The 14,837-nt window shown below is 41.0% G+C and overlaps 1 protein-coding gene across 3 annotated transcripts in view; it reads right to left on the bottom strand.

Annotated features, from left to right (window-relative positions):
* KIF24 (kinesin family member 24) overlaps window positions 1-14,837 on the bottom strand; it is a 71,533-nt gene that overhangs the window by 46,678 nt on the left and 10,018 nt on the right. For all 3 annotated transcript variants that reach the window (XM_079789687.1, XM_079789686.1, XM_079789688.1), the window contains exon 2: window positions 4,891-5,536. In XM_079789687.1, the coding sequence (XP_079645813.1) occupies window positions 4,891-5,513 (623 nt within the window). In that variant the 5' untranslated portion in view covers window positions 5,514-5,536. The remainder of the gene's footprint in view (window positions 1-4,890; window positions 5,537-14,837) is intronic.

Genomic DNA, 14,837 nt, shown 5'->3' with positions numbered 1-14,837 from the left:
GTTTACAAGAAACAATGCCTTTGGAATATACTAAGAATGTCTTAGCAAGACAAATGATTCCCTTCTTTTGCACTTTAGAATTTGATTAATAACCCCTAAAAAGCCTTTTATAATATACTAGAGGTCCAGTGCACGAATTTGTGCATGGGTGGAGTCCAGCTGGCCAGCCTGCCCCAATGGGAGCAAATTGGGCCAAGCCAGTGGGGGATAGGGGCCACAGGAGGTTGGCCACCGGCCCCACCCCTGATCGGGGCCTGATCAGGGGTAGGGCCAGCCGGGGCAAGGGGCCACAGGCAGTTGGCCGGCTGGCCTCGCCCCCAATCGGGATTGGGGGGACCGATCAGGAGCGTGGCCAGCCAGGGGGAGGGGCCATCCCCCGACCGCCCGTTGGCTGGCCACAGTGTGCATCATAGCAACCAGTCGTTCCAGTAGTTCTGATCGCTTGGCTTTTATATATATAGATTTTAAATAAGATATTTCACTATATAATTGTTTCATGTCAATTTCAATTTTTATGAGCCCTCTAATTGGCTAGAAAATGATTTTTTGAAAGGATCTAAATTAGTAAAAAGTAGCAAATAAATTTATAATATAATGTATAAAGAACTACTCAAGGCTTTTAAGACATATTTTGTTTTTTAACCACATATAGCACACTTTTAAAAACATATCATTTTGGGGTAAAGTGTGACAAAATCTTGACAATCATTAAAAGTGGATGATGGGCCAAAACCGGTTTGGTTCAGTGGATAGAGCGTCAGCCTGCGGACTGAAAGGTCCCAGGTTCGATTCCAGTCAAAGGCAAGTACCTTGGTTGCGGGCACATCTGTGCAGGAGGCAGCTGATCGATGTTTCTCTCACATCGATGTTTCTAACTCTCTATCCCTCTCCCTTCCTCTCTGTAAAAAATCAATAAAATATATATTTTTTAAAAAATTGGATGATGGGCATATGCTGGTTCATTATTCTATTCTCCCTTCTTTTGCAAATGCTCCATTTTTTACAAGAAAAAGCAAAAAATATTTAAATTTTTATTGAATTTATTGGAGTGACATTGGTAAAAAAGCAAAAATTTAATGTGTCTTTTAAAAAAAAAGTCTTTATTGATTTTAGAGAGGAAGGGAGAGATAGACACATCTATTGGCTGCCTGCTTCCTGCATGCCCCCTATTGGGGGGTGAGCCTGTAACTCGGGCAGGTGCCCTGACTGGGAATCAAATCTGTGACCTTTTGGTTCGTAGGTTGATGCTCAACCATTCAGCCACACTGGCCAGGCGCACTGCATCATTTTAACAAGGGCTTTATGTCAAAGTCTCTAGTTGTTGGTGAGTATTAATGCCCTACTTGTATAAAGCTAATTAAACAGGACAGAAAATGTCCTTTTCAAAATTGACCAGGGACTCTAGGATGGGTCATATAGACAAAAAGACTGTAGTTTTCAAGTTCAAGGGAGAAAAGGAATGAATATTCTTTTAAAAGGCTCTGATTTTAGCCTGACTGATGTTGCTCAGTGGTTGAGCATCGACTATGCACCAAGAGGTCACTGGTTCGATTTCCAGTCAGGGCACATGCCTGGGTTGCAGGCTCGATTCCTGGCAGGGGGAGTGCAAGAGGCAGTTGGTCAATGTTTTTCTCTTGTCAATGTTTCTATCTCTCCCTCGCCCTTCCTCTCTAAAAATCAATAAAAATGTATATATTTTTAAAAGCTCAGGTTTTAATGCCCAGTCTTCCCTAGAAGAAATAAACTACATCTGCTTGACAGGCAAAGAGTTAAGACAGCTGGAGTTAGATCTATTCAAGTCTTAAGTCAAGGCAACCAGTTCTCTAAATACCTTAGACTTTTATTACAATTCTGAGGCCAGCAATTTATTTATTTTTAATATATTTTATTGATTTTTTACAGAGAGGAAGGGAGAGGGATAGAGAGTTAGAAACATCGATGAGAGAGAAACATCCATCAGCTGCCTCCTGCACACCTCCTACTGGGGATGTGCCTGCAACTAAGGTACAGGCCCTTGACCGGAATCGAATCTGGGACCTTTCAGTCCACAGGCTGACACTCTATCCACTGAGCCAAACCGGTTAGGGCGCAGCAATTTATTTTTAATATATCTGAGTTGAGGCATCCAAAAAGAATGCCTAACAACAAGCCTTAACCTGATGAGAGATTTTCTCAGGGTTCTGAAACCCTGTCTCTTACTTGGGGTATGGGTGAGAAAGCAATATTGAGGATTTATTGGGGGAAATGTACTTTCTTATCTCTATTTCTCTAATACAGACAGTCCCCGACTTAAAGGGTTCAACTTATTATTTTATGACTTAATAATGGTGTGGAAGAGATACACATTCAGTAGAAACTGCACTGCAAATTTTGATCTTTTCCCAGGGTAGTGATATGTGGTAAGATACTCCCTCATGATGCTGGACAATGGCATTGAACCGCAGCTCCCAGTCAGGCAAGTGATTAGGAAGGTCAGTGGTCGGCAAACTCATTAGTCAACAGAGCCAAATATCAACATTACAACGATTGAAATTTCTTTTGAGAGCCAAATTTTTTAAACTTAAACTTTCAAGGGGCCAAAGAGCCGCATGTGGCTCACGAGCTGCAGTTTGCCAACCACGAAGGAAGGTGAACAACTGATACCCTACATCAGCAATTTTCAACAGGTACCGCAAGAATTTTTAAAACATGTAATACCTGATTATTTAGTCAAGGGTACTGACCTCTTTTCCCTTAGATTTTCAAATTAAAAAATGACAACAGCCAACACAATAGCCGATGGATATGAATGCCCTGTCTTGAACCATAAATATATAAGTCATATAACAGAATTACATCTTATTAGTCACATCACATAATAAGGTTGTATCTGATTGGTTAATTCTTGGTACCAGAAATCCTTATGTACAAGTATAGGCACCTACTTTTTTTTAAAAAAAGTCACTTTGGAGCAAAAAGGGTAGGTAACTACTATAACTATTTTTGTGTGTAAATCAATTAAAATTATACCTATTTTTGGTCAGATCAGCAAAAAATAGATTTTTTTGGTGTGCTGCAGAATTTTAGTAATTAGTTTATGTGTGCCATGATATGAAAAAGGTTAAAAATCACTGTTCTATAGTGTACTGCATTGCCAGTTGTTTTTTTGGATATTGTGTTGTGTGATATTTTTAACTTATAATGGGTAGGACATAATCCCACCCTTTATTATCCCATTCTGTATAATAAAGAATGGGAAGAGTGAGGTAATAATAATATAAAAGATGAGAAAGCTCAATTGAACCGCTTTTACTCTGGGTTTGTCACATATCAACCTCTATAATAGCATTTATCTCACCATATGGTTGGTTGTCTGTCTTCCCACTTACCCTGCCCCCTAAGAGATTAAGAGTCTACAGATATCCTAATCTTTATATCCAGAATCGAGCCTAGCAGAGGTGGTATTTAATATTTGCCAAATAAATTAAATTTTTAATTTAAGCATCCTTGGCATAAACAAAGATGCTTATGATGCATCTGTAGTAACAGATATAATCTGTTCATCTGCTTAATCTCCCAGATTAAGAGAGGGATGTCCAACTGCCGGTTTAGACACGATCCGACAGGGATCAGGCCTAAACCGGCAGTTGGACATCCCCTGAGGGGTCCCAGATTGGAGAGGGTGCAGGCCGGACTAAGGGACACCTCCTGCCCCGTGCACAAATTTTGTGCACCAGGCCACTAGTATTTAAACTAAAATATCCATTCTGTCCAAATTAATAATGCAAAGTGGTATCTTTAATCTATTTATAAATAACTCCAATTTAGATTTTTATGTGTTGTTCAACAAAAGACTGTAATAGCCAAGAAAATAATTCTTTCACCAAGAACAAATATATATTTTTATTACTAATTTTTGTGTGTGTTTTTTTTAAGAATTTTTTTTATGGTAACAAGACTATCTAGTCCTATCACAACTGAAAGAAAACAGTACTTTATGTTCTATGCTCTGCTAAACCAACCCCTCCCAAAAGTTTTCAGAAACACTATGAAATTCACTTATGTATTTCAAATTATTAAAGGTACTTTTATCTTAAACAATGAGGCTTCTTTTTTTTTTTTTTAAATAAAAGAACTGGTTGATTATGAGATCTTCTGAAACCTTAGCCAATATAAGACTAATATCTTGTTTTAAGGCATGAATAGCTTTAAAAAGAGAGGAAATGTGGCTTAACAAAGTATTTTGTTTCTCCATAACTCACCATCTAAAGTTTTAAAGTAACAAAACAAGCAATACATGTTATTTAAAAAATTTTTTTTCTATTATGCCAATGTTAGTATTATCACCTCTTTAGGAACCTTATTTAAAATTCTAATTTGAAGCTTTGGGTGAAAATAACTTATTGTCACCCTGGCTCTCAAACCCTAAACTCTAACAAAACACTAACTGCTCCAAAGGCCTACTTAATTAAACTACACACTATTTTTTTTTTTAAATAAGCTTTACGTCTCCTGGTTGGTTGAAGTGAATTTGATAGCCTTAAAAATATATATATCCTGTGGATTGTGTAATTTCCCCCCAACTGTATAAGGCTAGTTAACTGTTTTACCTTAATGGATGCACTAGATGTATTGTATCATGTTACACTATAATAAATTATAGAAATAGATCTGCAATAGGAATAATAGTGGATCCTGGCAAATAACAGATGCTTGATGTATGTGAACAATATCACCTTTCTCCCATCTGGAAAGTCCCAAGTCCACATTAATTTCCCCCTATCAATGCAGACGATGCTCACTATCATTTTCTGTAAATGAGGAGTTGGTTGCACTCCTTTGGTCATGAAGAGGCCCTTGCCTGAGGCTCCCCACATTCAAAAACAAACAAACAAATAAACAAATTATTACCTGATAACAGAATGAGGGATTCCATAGTTATACCCTGAAACATGAGAGACTCTTTGAATAATGGGAATATCACAATCACCCAGTATTGGAGAAAAGTGATTTGATGACAACAGTGAAGTGTTAGTTTCTGTTTGCCCATAGGAATCAGCAGCTGTGGCATTCAGAATTCCTGTTTTTGTTTGGTAATGGGAATCATCTGGTAGCACGTGCTCCAGCACTTTTAGGTAACGAGACTTCTGTTCATTTGCAGAAAAATCTGATAAATTGCACATTTCAAACCCACAGTTGCTGGTAGTTTTGTCTGTGTTGTCAGCAGGAGAATCAAAATGCAATTGTCTGCGAGGTCCAGATCTGGGTTCCCGAGGCTTGCTGTACAGGCTGCTTGTCTGAAGAGGATGCTCTGGGCTACTGACTGTTTTATCTTCTTCTTGCATAATCTTAATGATTTTGATAAGTTGGAAAAGACGTTTTCGGTCATTCATGTCATGGACTCCCAATTTAGAGTAGTCCTTCATTGTAACCTTTGCTAATTCATCTATTTTCTGAAGGCCAAGGGCAGTAAAATGAGGATAATACTGTGCAAGTTCAGCTTCACAAAGACATTCATACAACCAGGATGTCATTTTTGTGAATAGGTTTCTATAAACTGTAAAGAAAAAAAACAACAGAAGTCATTCATTTGAAATACAGTATATACTAGTATAATACAATTTATTCCTTTAAAAAAACGAAAACCACAAAACATGCAGAAAAATCCATTCTAGCATACCAAGTTTTCAACAAATATATTTTTCTTCTGGACTGATTAAACAGCATAGTACATAACAGGGTTAGGGAATATCTGGTCCTTGGGCCCAGGAAGTAATTTGGTCTGGCCCTGACAAGGTATTAGGGGTACGTTAATTAAATGTTTGACCAAATATAGCAGGCTAATTTTAAGTTGATAATTTTATGTGGCCAAAGAATGATGTTATAAATATCCAAATGGCCCTTGGCAGAAAAAAGGTTCCCCATCCTTGGCATAAACAAAGATGCCTATGATGCATTTGTGTTAACAGATATAATTTTTTCATCTGCTTAATAAAAGAGACTTTCATTTGTACATACACATAGCTACAAGCACACACACTTTATACAAGTAACTTACTTACTTCTAGGGAGTTCTTTCCAACCTTGCACTGTCTACTTCACACATGCCACAAACTACTGAAACATTGCTCCCAACCAATGATTGTAGCAGGACTAATTTTAGATGTTCAAGTTAACTCCAAGGCATGTTGCACAACTGTTTCCATGATTAATGAACAAAGGCTAAGAACTCTTTTAGAATGCGAGCAGAATTAAATAGCAAACGACAGAGGATTACAAGTTAATGTAACTCTGAGAAAATCACATTTGTATCTGCTGAGTACGTAAAAGTTAGTTGTATAAAGAGGTAAAAACACCATCAATTTGAAATCTGATTCATGATTGCAGATCATTCTAAAAGGTAGGTAGTTGTAGATGCCTACCTGTACAGAACATAAATGTTTACCTAGGAAATTAATACTATTGTCAAGATTTTTTTATTTTTTAAAATATATTTTTATTTATTTCAGAGAGGAAGGGAGAGAAATAGAAACATCAATGAAGAGAACCACTGATCGACTGCCTCCCACACGCCCCACACGCCCCCTCCCCCCACTAGGGATCGAAGCCCACAACCCAGGCATACGCCCTTGACTGGAATCGAACCTGGGACCCTTCAGTCCACAGGTCAATGCTCCATCCACTGAGCCAAACCGGCGAGGGCTATGGTCAAGATTTTAGATGACTGCATATTAAAATGCTTAATATGCCAAGGTATTTAAATACTAACAAATGATGTAATAACATATAATCCTGGTCTATTAATAAAGTCAGGACCCTGAGGAGTTTCTCCATACGACTGTTAAGTTCAAGTTCATGAGAACTTTCAGGTGTGGTTTTTTTTTGGGGGGTGTCAAATTCCTTATTAACTCATGGGTTTTTATATATTTCATGTATTCCAATTAATTGTCTGAAGTCTTTTGACATCTTCATCTTGTATATTTCCTAGCCAAAACCTAAAATTGGCTTTCCTCCAGGAAACTAGAAGCAGCTGCCCATTGTCCCACATCCAGCTAAAGGTTATGCATTCCTAGCAAGAAAGGATAAAGAAAGTGGAGAGGGCTTGGGGATTAAGGAAAGAATGAGCACAACCACATTGGCCCTTCTCTTCCCTTTGGAGATCAGGAACAGCTCTTCTACAACCACAAGTAGCTAATCCAGAAAGGTCATTTATTTCTTTCATATTTGAGTTACTGAACAGTCTTTCTTGGTCAATTTCCAACTTCGTATAAACTCCAAACGATAAGTTGTGGCTTCTGGAAGGACTTATTAAGAGAAGGACTTTGAGGCATTTATAATCATTAATAGAATACAGGATGAGAATCTGGGGCTGGAGGGTATCAATTCATTTCCATTTTATTTCTAGTGCCCTTCTTTTGTCATACTGTGACTAAAAGGATGTAAATAGAGTTCTTCATCATAAAAGTGATAGGATATAATAATCATTAAGAAGCAGAACAACCAGACAAATGGAACATAGGGCCAAAATTTAGAGTGAATTATACATTTCAAATATTTTAGAAATTTGTCTGATCTCAAATGTCTTCTACCACTACTAGTTCGTAAAGATTCATATAAAAATGACAAATGAGTAAAAGAAGAGTTAGATGCCAAGGTTGATGATTGTTAATTTGGTTTATTTGAGCATTCCTACTATCATAGCTCTAATTTTACTGGGTAACTTAGAGGAAAGAGGGCAAATACATAGCCTATCAATACATATCTGTGCTGCTTTTTCTCTTCCCATATCCAGAGTAAATAATCTAAATCCATTTCAATGTTCTTCCTTTCTCCTTTTTTCTTTCTTTCTTTTTTTTTGTTTTGTTAATCCTCACCCAAGGATATTTTTTCCATTGATTTTTAGAGTAGAAGGGGGGGGGGGGGAAGGAGAGGAGGGAAAGAGGGATAGAGTGAGAAACATCGATATGAGAGAGACACATCAATTGGTTGCCTCTCTCGTGCGCCCCAATCTCTGGGGCTGGGGATTGAACCTGAAACCCAGGTACTATGCCCTTGACTAGAATCAAACCCGCATTCCTTTGGTGCATGGGCTGACGCTCTAACCACTGATCTTACCAGCCAGGGCTCAATGTTCGTTCTTAATAAACTCTAAAACAGCTTTAGAATGTCCCTTTTTTGGGGGGGTGTATGTGCACAATACTGTGCAATTCCATGAGTTTTGACAGTTGTAAAACCACCACCACAATTAAAATACAGAATATCACCCTCAAAAGATTCCTCATACCTCTTTACATCCATCCTTCCTGCTGCCCCTGGACCTAGGGAACCACTGATCTGTTTTCTGTCATTATTTTGCATTTTCTAAAAGTTTAATATAAATGAAATTATACCATTTATTCTCTTTTGTATCTGGCTTTTCTCAGTTAGCACAATGATTTGAGACTTATGCATGATGTACATATCACACACACACACACACACACACACACACACACACACACCCATTTCACTTAGGAGGAGAAAGATCAGAATAAAGAGAAGACTTAGGTCTTCTCACAGCTAATCCCATGTTCTTTTCACTATGCTGCCTCTTTCAGAAGTAGTTGCAAAGATAGTACCATTGCCAGGCCCCCTAATAGGCCCACTATCTATCCAGCTCAGTAGATTGGCTGCCTCCTGCAGATCTGTGCGGAGCATGGAATATCACAGCTGTTACCACCAGGAAAATGCCCTGCAATCAGCGAAATACAATGGTGGACAGATGATCAGGTTTTTACATGTAGGGTCCAGTTACATTCAATACCACAAGTATGTAGAGTTCACCTTTGTGACAAATCCAGAGACTGCTAGGTCTCAGCTGTTGGGGTAATAATCAGAAATAGTATTGGAAGAAATCCAGTTGGCAGAAGTTCAAATTTTCTTATCCTGGTGGCAGAGAAAATAAACTGGAGGGGGAACACATGAAACTTTATACACAATTAAGGAAGTTTATTCACATTCCAGGATGTGGAAAAAATCCAACTATTTAATGTGCTCCCTCAAACTCTCCATTTATCTATCTAAACTAGGTAACTCTACCCACTAAAACTGCCTGACACTGAACTTGGAATCAGATAATATTCCATTTAGCTGTGTGACCTTGGGCAAAATCACTTAGTTGCTCTGAATTTCCATTTCCCTCTTTCAAAGTATGCAGTAAGACAGTTATGTAAAACTAAGCTGAAACTATAAAGTACTCCATAAGGATGGGGCCATGTTCTCTTATTCAACACTAGAGGCCCAGTGCACAAAATTCGTGCACTGGTAGGGTCCCTAGCGGCTGCTGGCCCAGGCCTCCCTTCACACCCACCTTGGCCTGGTGCTGCCTGCTTACTTGCTCCACCATTCTGCCGTGTTCTGCTCTCGTCAGGACCCATTGGGCCGGCAGCGCCTCCACTGCTGCCCACTGCCAGTGCTGCATTGCCAATGCCCGCCTTGTTCCGTGCCACCCCTTGGTGGTCAGCGCACATCTAACTCCCCGTTGGTCGAACTCCCACCCGTACGGACAATTTGCATATTATCCTTTTATCATATAGGAGGATTGGGTCACTGAATTACTTTTAGGAAAAAAGTATGTGCGATATAAATGACTTTTAACACTATTAAAAGATGGTTTTTTTACAGTAAATCCCCACTTAACACTGTTGATAGGTTCTGTAACTAAGTGAAATGACAGGTAACAAAATCAATTTTACTATATAGACTAATTGATAAAAACAAGAGGTAAGCTGAAACCAGTTGGCTCAGTGGATAGAGCGTCGGCCTGCAGACTAAAAGGTCCCAGGTTCGATTCCAGTCAAGGGCATGTACCTTGGTTGCGGGCACATCCCCAGTGGGGGGTGTGCAGGAGGCAGCTGATTGATGTTTCTCTCTCATCGATGTTTCTAACTCTCTATCCCTCTCCCTTCCTCTCTGTAAGAAATCAATAAAATATATTTTAAAAATAAAAACAAAAACAAACAAAAAAACAAGAGGTAAGTTCCTATGGCATCTCATCAGTGTTATAATAAAACATTATTCAAGGACCTGCCATATTTGATGAAAGGCTGAATATATAACACAGAATCAAAAGATAAGGAACTAGACATGCTGAAGTAGGTGTATTATACTAGCAAATTATATGAATAGTAACACTATGTGTAAGCTTCAATTATCTTAAAACTGTTTCATTAATGACAATTATACAAGTACATTTCTCTCTTTCATTGGCATAAATAGTTGACATACATGAAGCATATATAATGTGGAGATAGATGGTGCTACATATCAAAAGACCAATGTTTCATACACAGTCATGTGTATGTGCAGTCTTTTCTTTTTTTTGCAGTCTTTTCTTTTTTAAAAAAATATATTTTATTGATTTTTTACAGAGAGGAAGGGAGAGGAATAGAGAGTTAGAAACATCGATGAGAGAGAAACATCCATCAGCTGCCTCCTGCACACCTCCTACTGGGGGTATGCCCACAATGAAGGTACATGCCCTTGACCAGAATCGAACCTGGGACCTCTCAGTCCGCAGACCAATGCTCTATCCACTGAACCAAACCGGTCAGGGCTGCAGTCTTTTCTTTTATTCAACTTCACTGAGGTATAACCTTCCTATATAATAAAACCCTAATATGCAAATCAACCAAATGGCAGAACTGGTTGCTATGACATGCACTGACCACCAGAGGGCAGATGCTCAATGCAGGAGCTGCCCCCTGGTGGTCAGTGTGCTCCCACAGGGGGAGGGCCACTCAGCCGGGCTCACAGCTGGCAAGCGCAGTGGTGGTGGTGGGAGCCTCTCCTGCTTCCGCAGCAGTGCTAAGGATGTCCAACTGCTGACTGCCGCCTGGCCCGCTCAGCAGGGAGCAGGCCTAAGCCGTCAGTCGGACATCCCCCAAGGGCTCCTGGACTGCGAGAGGGCACAGGCTGGGCTAAGGGACCCCTCCCCTTGAGTGCACAAATTTTGTGCACCGGGCCTCTAGTTTATATATAATACACTAGACCCATTTTAAGCATACTGTTATATGAAAACTTGACAAATATTTACTAATGTAACCACCACATCAATGGCAGAGAACATACTGTTTTCTAGAAAAAGGAAATAAAGGGCAGTGAAGCAGAGGGTTATCTTTACCAAGGGAGGAGAAAAAAAGGTGTGGAAGAAGAAAATACTCTCAATTAGAGAAGGCAGAGTTATGGAGAACTTTCAGAGTAAAGGACATGGGGCTAAATCAATAACACTGAAAAATAGTCTGGCATTATCTTTGAAATTGAGTCTTCATGTATCATACAATCTAGCAACTTAATCTGAGAAAAACTTTTGCACATGTGCTTCAGGAGACACATACAAAAATGTTCATAGCACTATTCATAAGAGCCAAAAACTGAAATGACTGGAGAATAGATAAATTTGGCATATTCAGATAATGAAATGTTTTATAATAATGGTAACAGAACAAATTAACAGCTACCCTAAACAATTGATCAAATCTCAGAATCATCATGAGGAGAAAAACAAATTCCAGAAAATGATGCACATTTCTTTAACTCTCAAAGCAAGCAAAGCCAATGTATTACTCAGGGTAACGGTTACCTCTAAAGCAGGGGTCCTCAAACTTTTTAAACAGGGGGCCAGTTCACTGTCCCTCAGACGGTTGGAGGGCCAGACAATAGTTTAAAAAAAAACTATAAACAAATTCCTATGCACACTGCACATATCTTATTTTGAAGTAAAAAAACAAAACGGCAAAAACACCTGCATGTGGCCCGCGGGCCGTAGTTTGAGGACGCCTGCTCTAAAGGGACAACAGGGAAATGAGGAACAGAAGGAGAACGTAGGGAAGTTATATGCTAGGTCTTGGGTATGTATTCATTTTGTCTTAGGCTTTATAACTTACATACGTTTAATAGTATGTAGTATATTCTTTAGTATGTACTACATTATATTTGTATAAGAGAAAAAAATGTCCTTCTAGTTATGTCAGTAGAGATCATCTAGTCCCGAGGTCGGCAAACTGCGGCTCGCGAGCCACATGCGGCTCTTTGGCCCCTTGAGTGTGGCTCTTCCACAAAAATACCACAGCCTGGGCGAGTCTATTTTGAAGAAGTGGCATTAGAAGAAGTTTAAGTTTAAAAAATTTGGCTCTCAAAAGAAATTTCCATCGTTGTACTGTTGATATTTGGCTCTGTTGACTAATGAGCTTACCGACCACTGATCTAGTCTATAGCTGACCTATTCTATAATATTTGGTATTCCTTCATACCTTGCAGTTTGACTTGAATAGTGTTTATACTTTTTAAAATTAGTTACAATATTTAAAAATCAGGAGCAAGTAAAAATAACCAGTTTCTGCTTTCTTAAAAAAAGGTTACCTACACCTGCCCATGATCCCCTGCTCCTGATTCCTTTATTACCAATCAGCTTTATTTATTTATATTAATGGATGGCCCTGTGAGCATTTGAGTTTGAGAACCATTATCAGGTCTAACACCCTGAGGCTTTTTACATGGTAACTGAGGCTTTGAATGATTGACTTGTCTAAGGTCACATGGCTTTGGTAGGCTAAATCTCAATGACCTTTTCAAACATCTTACTATTTTCCACTCTCTACTTACTCAATTATAACTTTTATTTTTCAAATACAAGCAAAAGTTTATTTAAAAGTCACAGAGGTAGAAGAAGTGAGCTGTGGAAGAAGTGAGCCAGATGGGCTGTGTGGGCTCAGGAAAAAAGTTACAGAGGCAAAAGAAGGGCCCTTGGAGCTTAGGAGAAAGAAAGCAACAAGGCACGCTTAAAGGAAGAAGGCACAGGCGGTTCTAGAGAGAGAGCACACGTGCACTCAATTACAGTATATGTTTTAATATATTTTTATTGATTTCAGAGAGAAAGGGAGAAGGGGGAGAGAGATAGAAACATCAGCAATGAGAGAGAATCATTGATCAAATGCATCCTGCACACCCCCTACTAGGGATTGAGCCAGCATGTGCCCCGATCTGGAATCAAATCATGACCTCCTGGTTCATAGGTCGATGCTCAACCACTGAGCCACACCAGCCGGGCTCAATTATATGTTTTAAATGAATATGCTGTTCCTGAAAATAAGGGACTACACAGTAAGATCAGTAGACATTAGAGCATATTAATCACTCTAATTATCCTATCTAATAATAGAGTAACATGTAAATTACCATCACTCCGCTATGCCCACGATTGGGCGGCGGGAGGCTGGGGGGCGGGACTCGGGTGGCCTATCCGGCCATTGAGAGGCACGGATCCGCTGCCACTGAGGGGGGCTACCCTGCTGTTGAGAGGCGCAGGGGGCGGGGCTCCCGCCCCCTGCGCCTCTCAACGGCCAGATCCACGGCCGTTGAGGGGGCCTGCCGCGAACACCCAGCTGCGCCTCTCAACGGCAGGGTAGCCAGGTGTCCGCGGCAGCCCCCCTCAGCGGCCGTTGAGAGGCGCAGGGGGCGGGAGTCCCGCCCCCTGCGCCTCTCAACAGCAGAATAGCCCCCTTCAGCGGCCACGGACCATCAAAAGTGGGGGAGCTGGGTGCCTGTCTGCTCCGGCACCAGCGGACAGGCACCCAGCTCCACCGCGAAAAGCGAAGGCGTGTAGGGGACCCTACACGTGCATGATTCAATCATGCACTGGGCCTCTAGTAATTATATAAGTACTATAAAAATACAAGGACTAAAATAGCTTCTGACTGTTTCAAGAAATATTTCATCTGAGTCCCTCTACACTGTGACAATGACCACTTTTTAAAATATATAGAATAGCTCTATTGAGATATAATTCACATACAATTCATCCATTTAAAGTGAATTCAGAGAAACCAAGATGGCGGCATAAGGTAAACACCTAACTGTTGCCTACCACAACAATTTTGAAACTACAACTGGAAAACAGAGCGCACACCGTCCAGAACCATCGGAAAGCTGGCAGAGTGGAAAACCTACAACTAGAGAAAAAAAGAGAGGGGGACGCTGAGCCTCAGGAGCTGTGGAGGTGCGGAGATCCGTGAGCGCGGAAAGGGCGGGCGGCTGAATACTCGGCAGGCTTGCTCGCAGAGCGCGGAGAGGGAGGGCAGCAGACGCTTCGTGGCTAGCTTTCTCGTTTGGGAGAAAAACAAAACCTCCCGACTGCACTGAAATCCAGCTGCGGTCGGGGAGACACTGGTCTGTTTGGCAGCGGACGAGGCTCGAAAGCTGCCTTCTCTCAGAGGCGCGCAGCCATTAATTCGGGCACGGAGAAACCTGCCCTCTTAGGGCGGCGTGGACGGAAACCAAGTTTGTCTGCGCCATTCTGAGACTCCGCACCATCCAAGCTGAGCATAGCCCTCCCAGTGACTGGATTTCTCGTTCGGGAGAAAAACAAAACCTCCGGTCTGCACTGAAATCCAGCCCCAGCTGGGGAGAAACTGGTCTGTTAGGCAGCGGGAGAGGCTCGAAAGCTGCCTTCTCTCAGAGGCGCGCAGCCATTAATTCGGGCACGGAGAACCCGCCCCTCTTAGGGCGGAGCAGACAGGAAACCAAAGCTTGTCTGCACCACCCTGAGACTCCGCCCCATCCAAGCTGAGCACAGAAGCTCTCCCAGCGGAGACACTGCTGATCCTCACAGCCAACTGGCTTGGAGATCAACTTCCGCCAGTGATACCAACAATCCCAACCACTCTGAACTCCAGTTTCTGGGGACACGCGAGGGACCCAGACGCCTACGGGACTCTCAGCCATCGGTCGGAGAGTGAGAGTGACTTTTCTGTCGGTGTGGACGACACCAGATTTCAACCACTCTCATAAGGGACACATTCAAGAGGCAGACTCAGTGAGCA

This window comes from Cnephaeus nilssonii, assembly GCF_951640355.1.
Source record: "Cnephaeus nilssonii genome assembly, chromosome: 14".
Taxonomy (NCBI): domain Eukaryota; kingdom Metazoa; phylum Chordata; class Mammalia; order Chiroptera; family Vespertilionidae; genus Cnephaeus; species Cnephaeus nilssonii.
The sequence above is the reverse complement of the archived record's forward strand: the minus strand, read 5'-3'. Positions and strand labels throughout refer to the sequence as shown.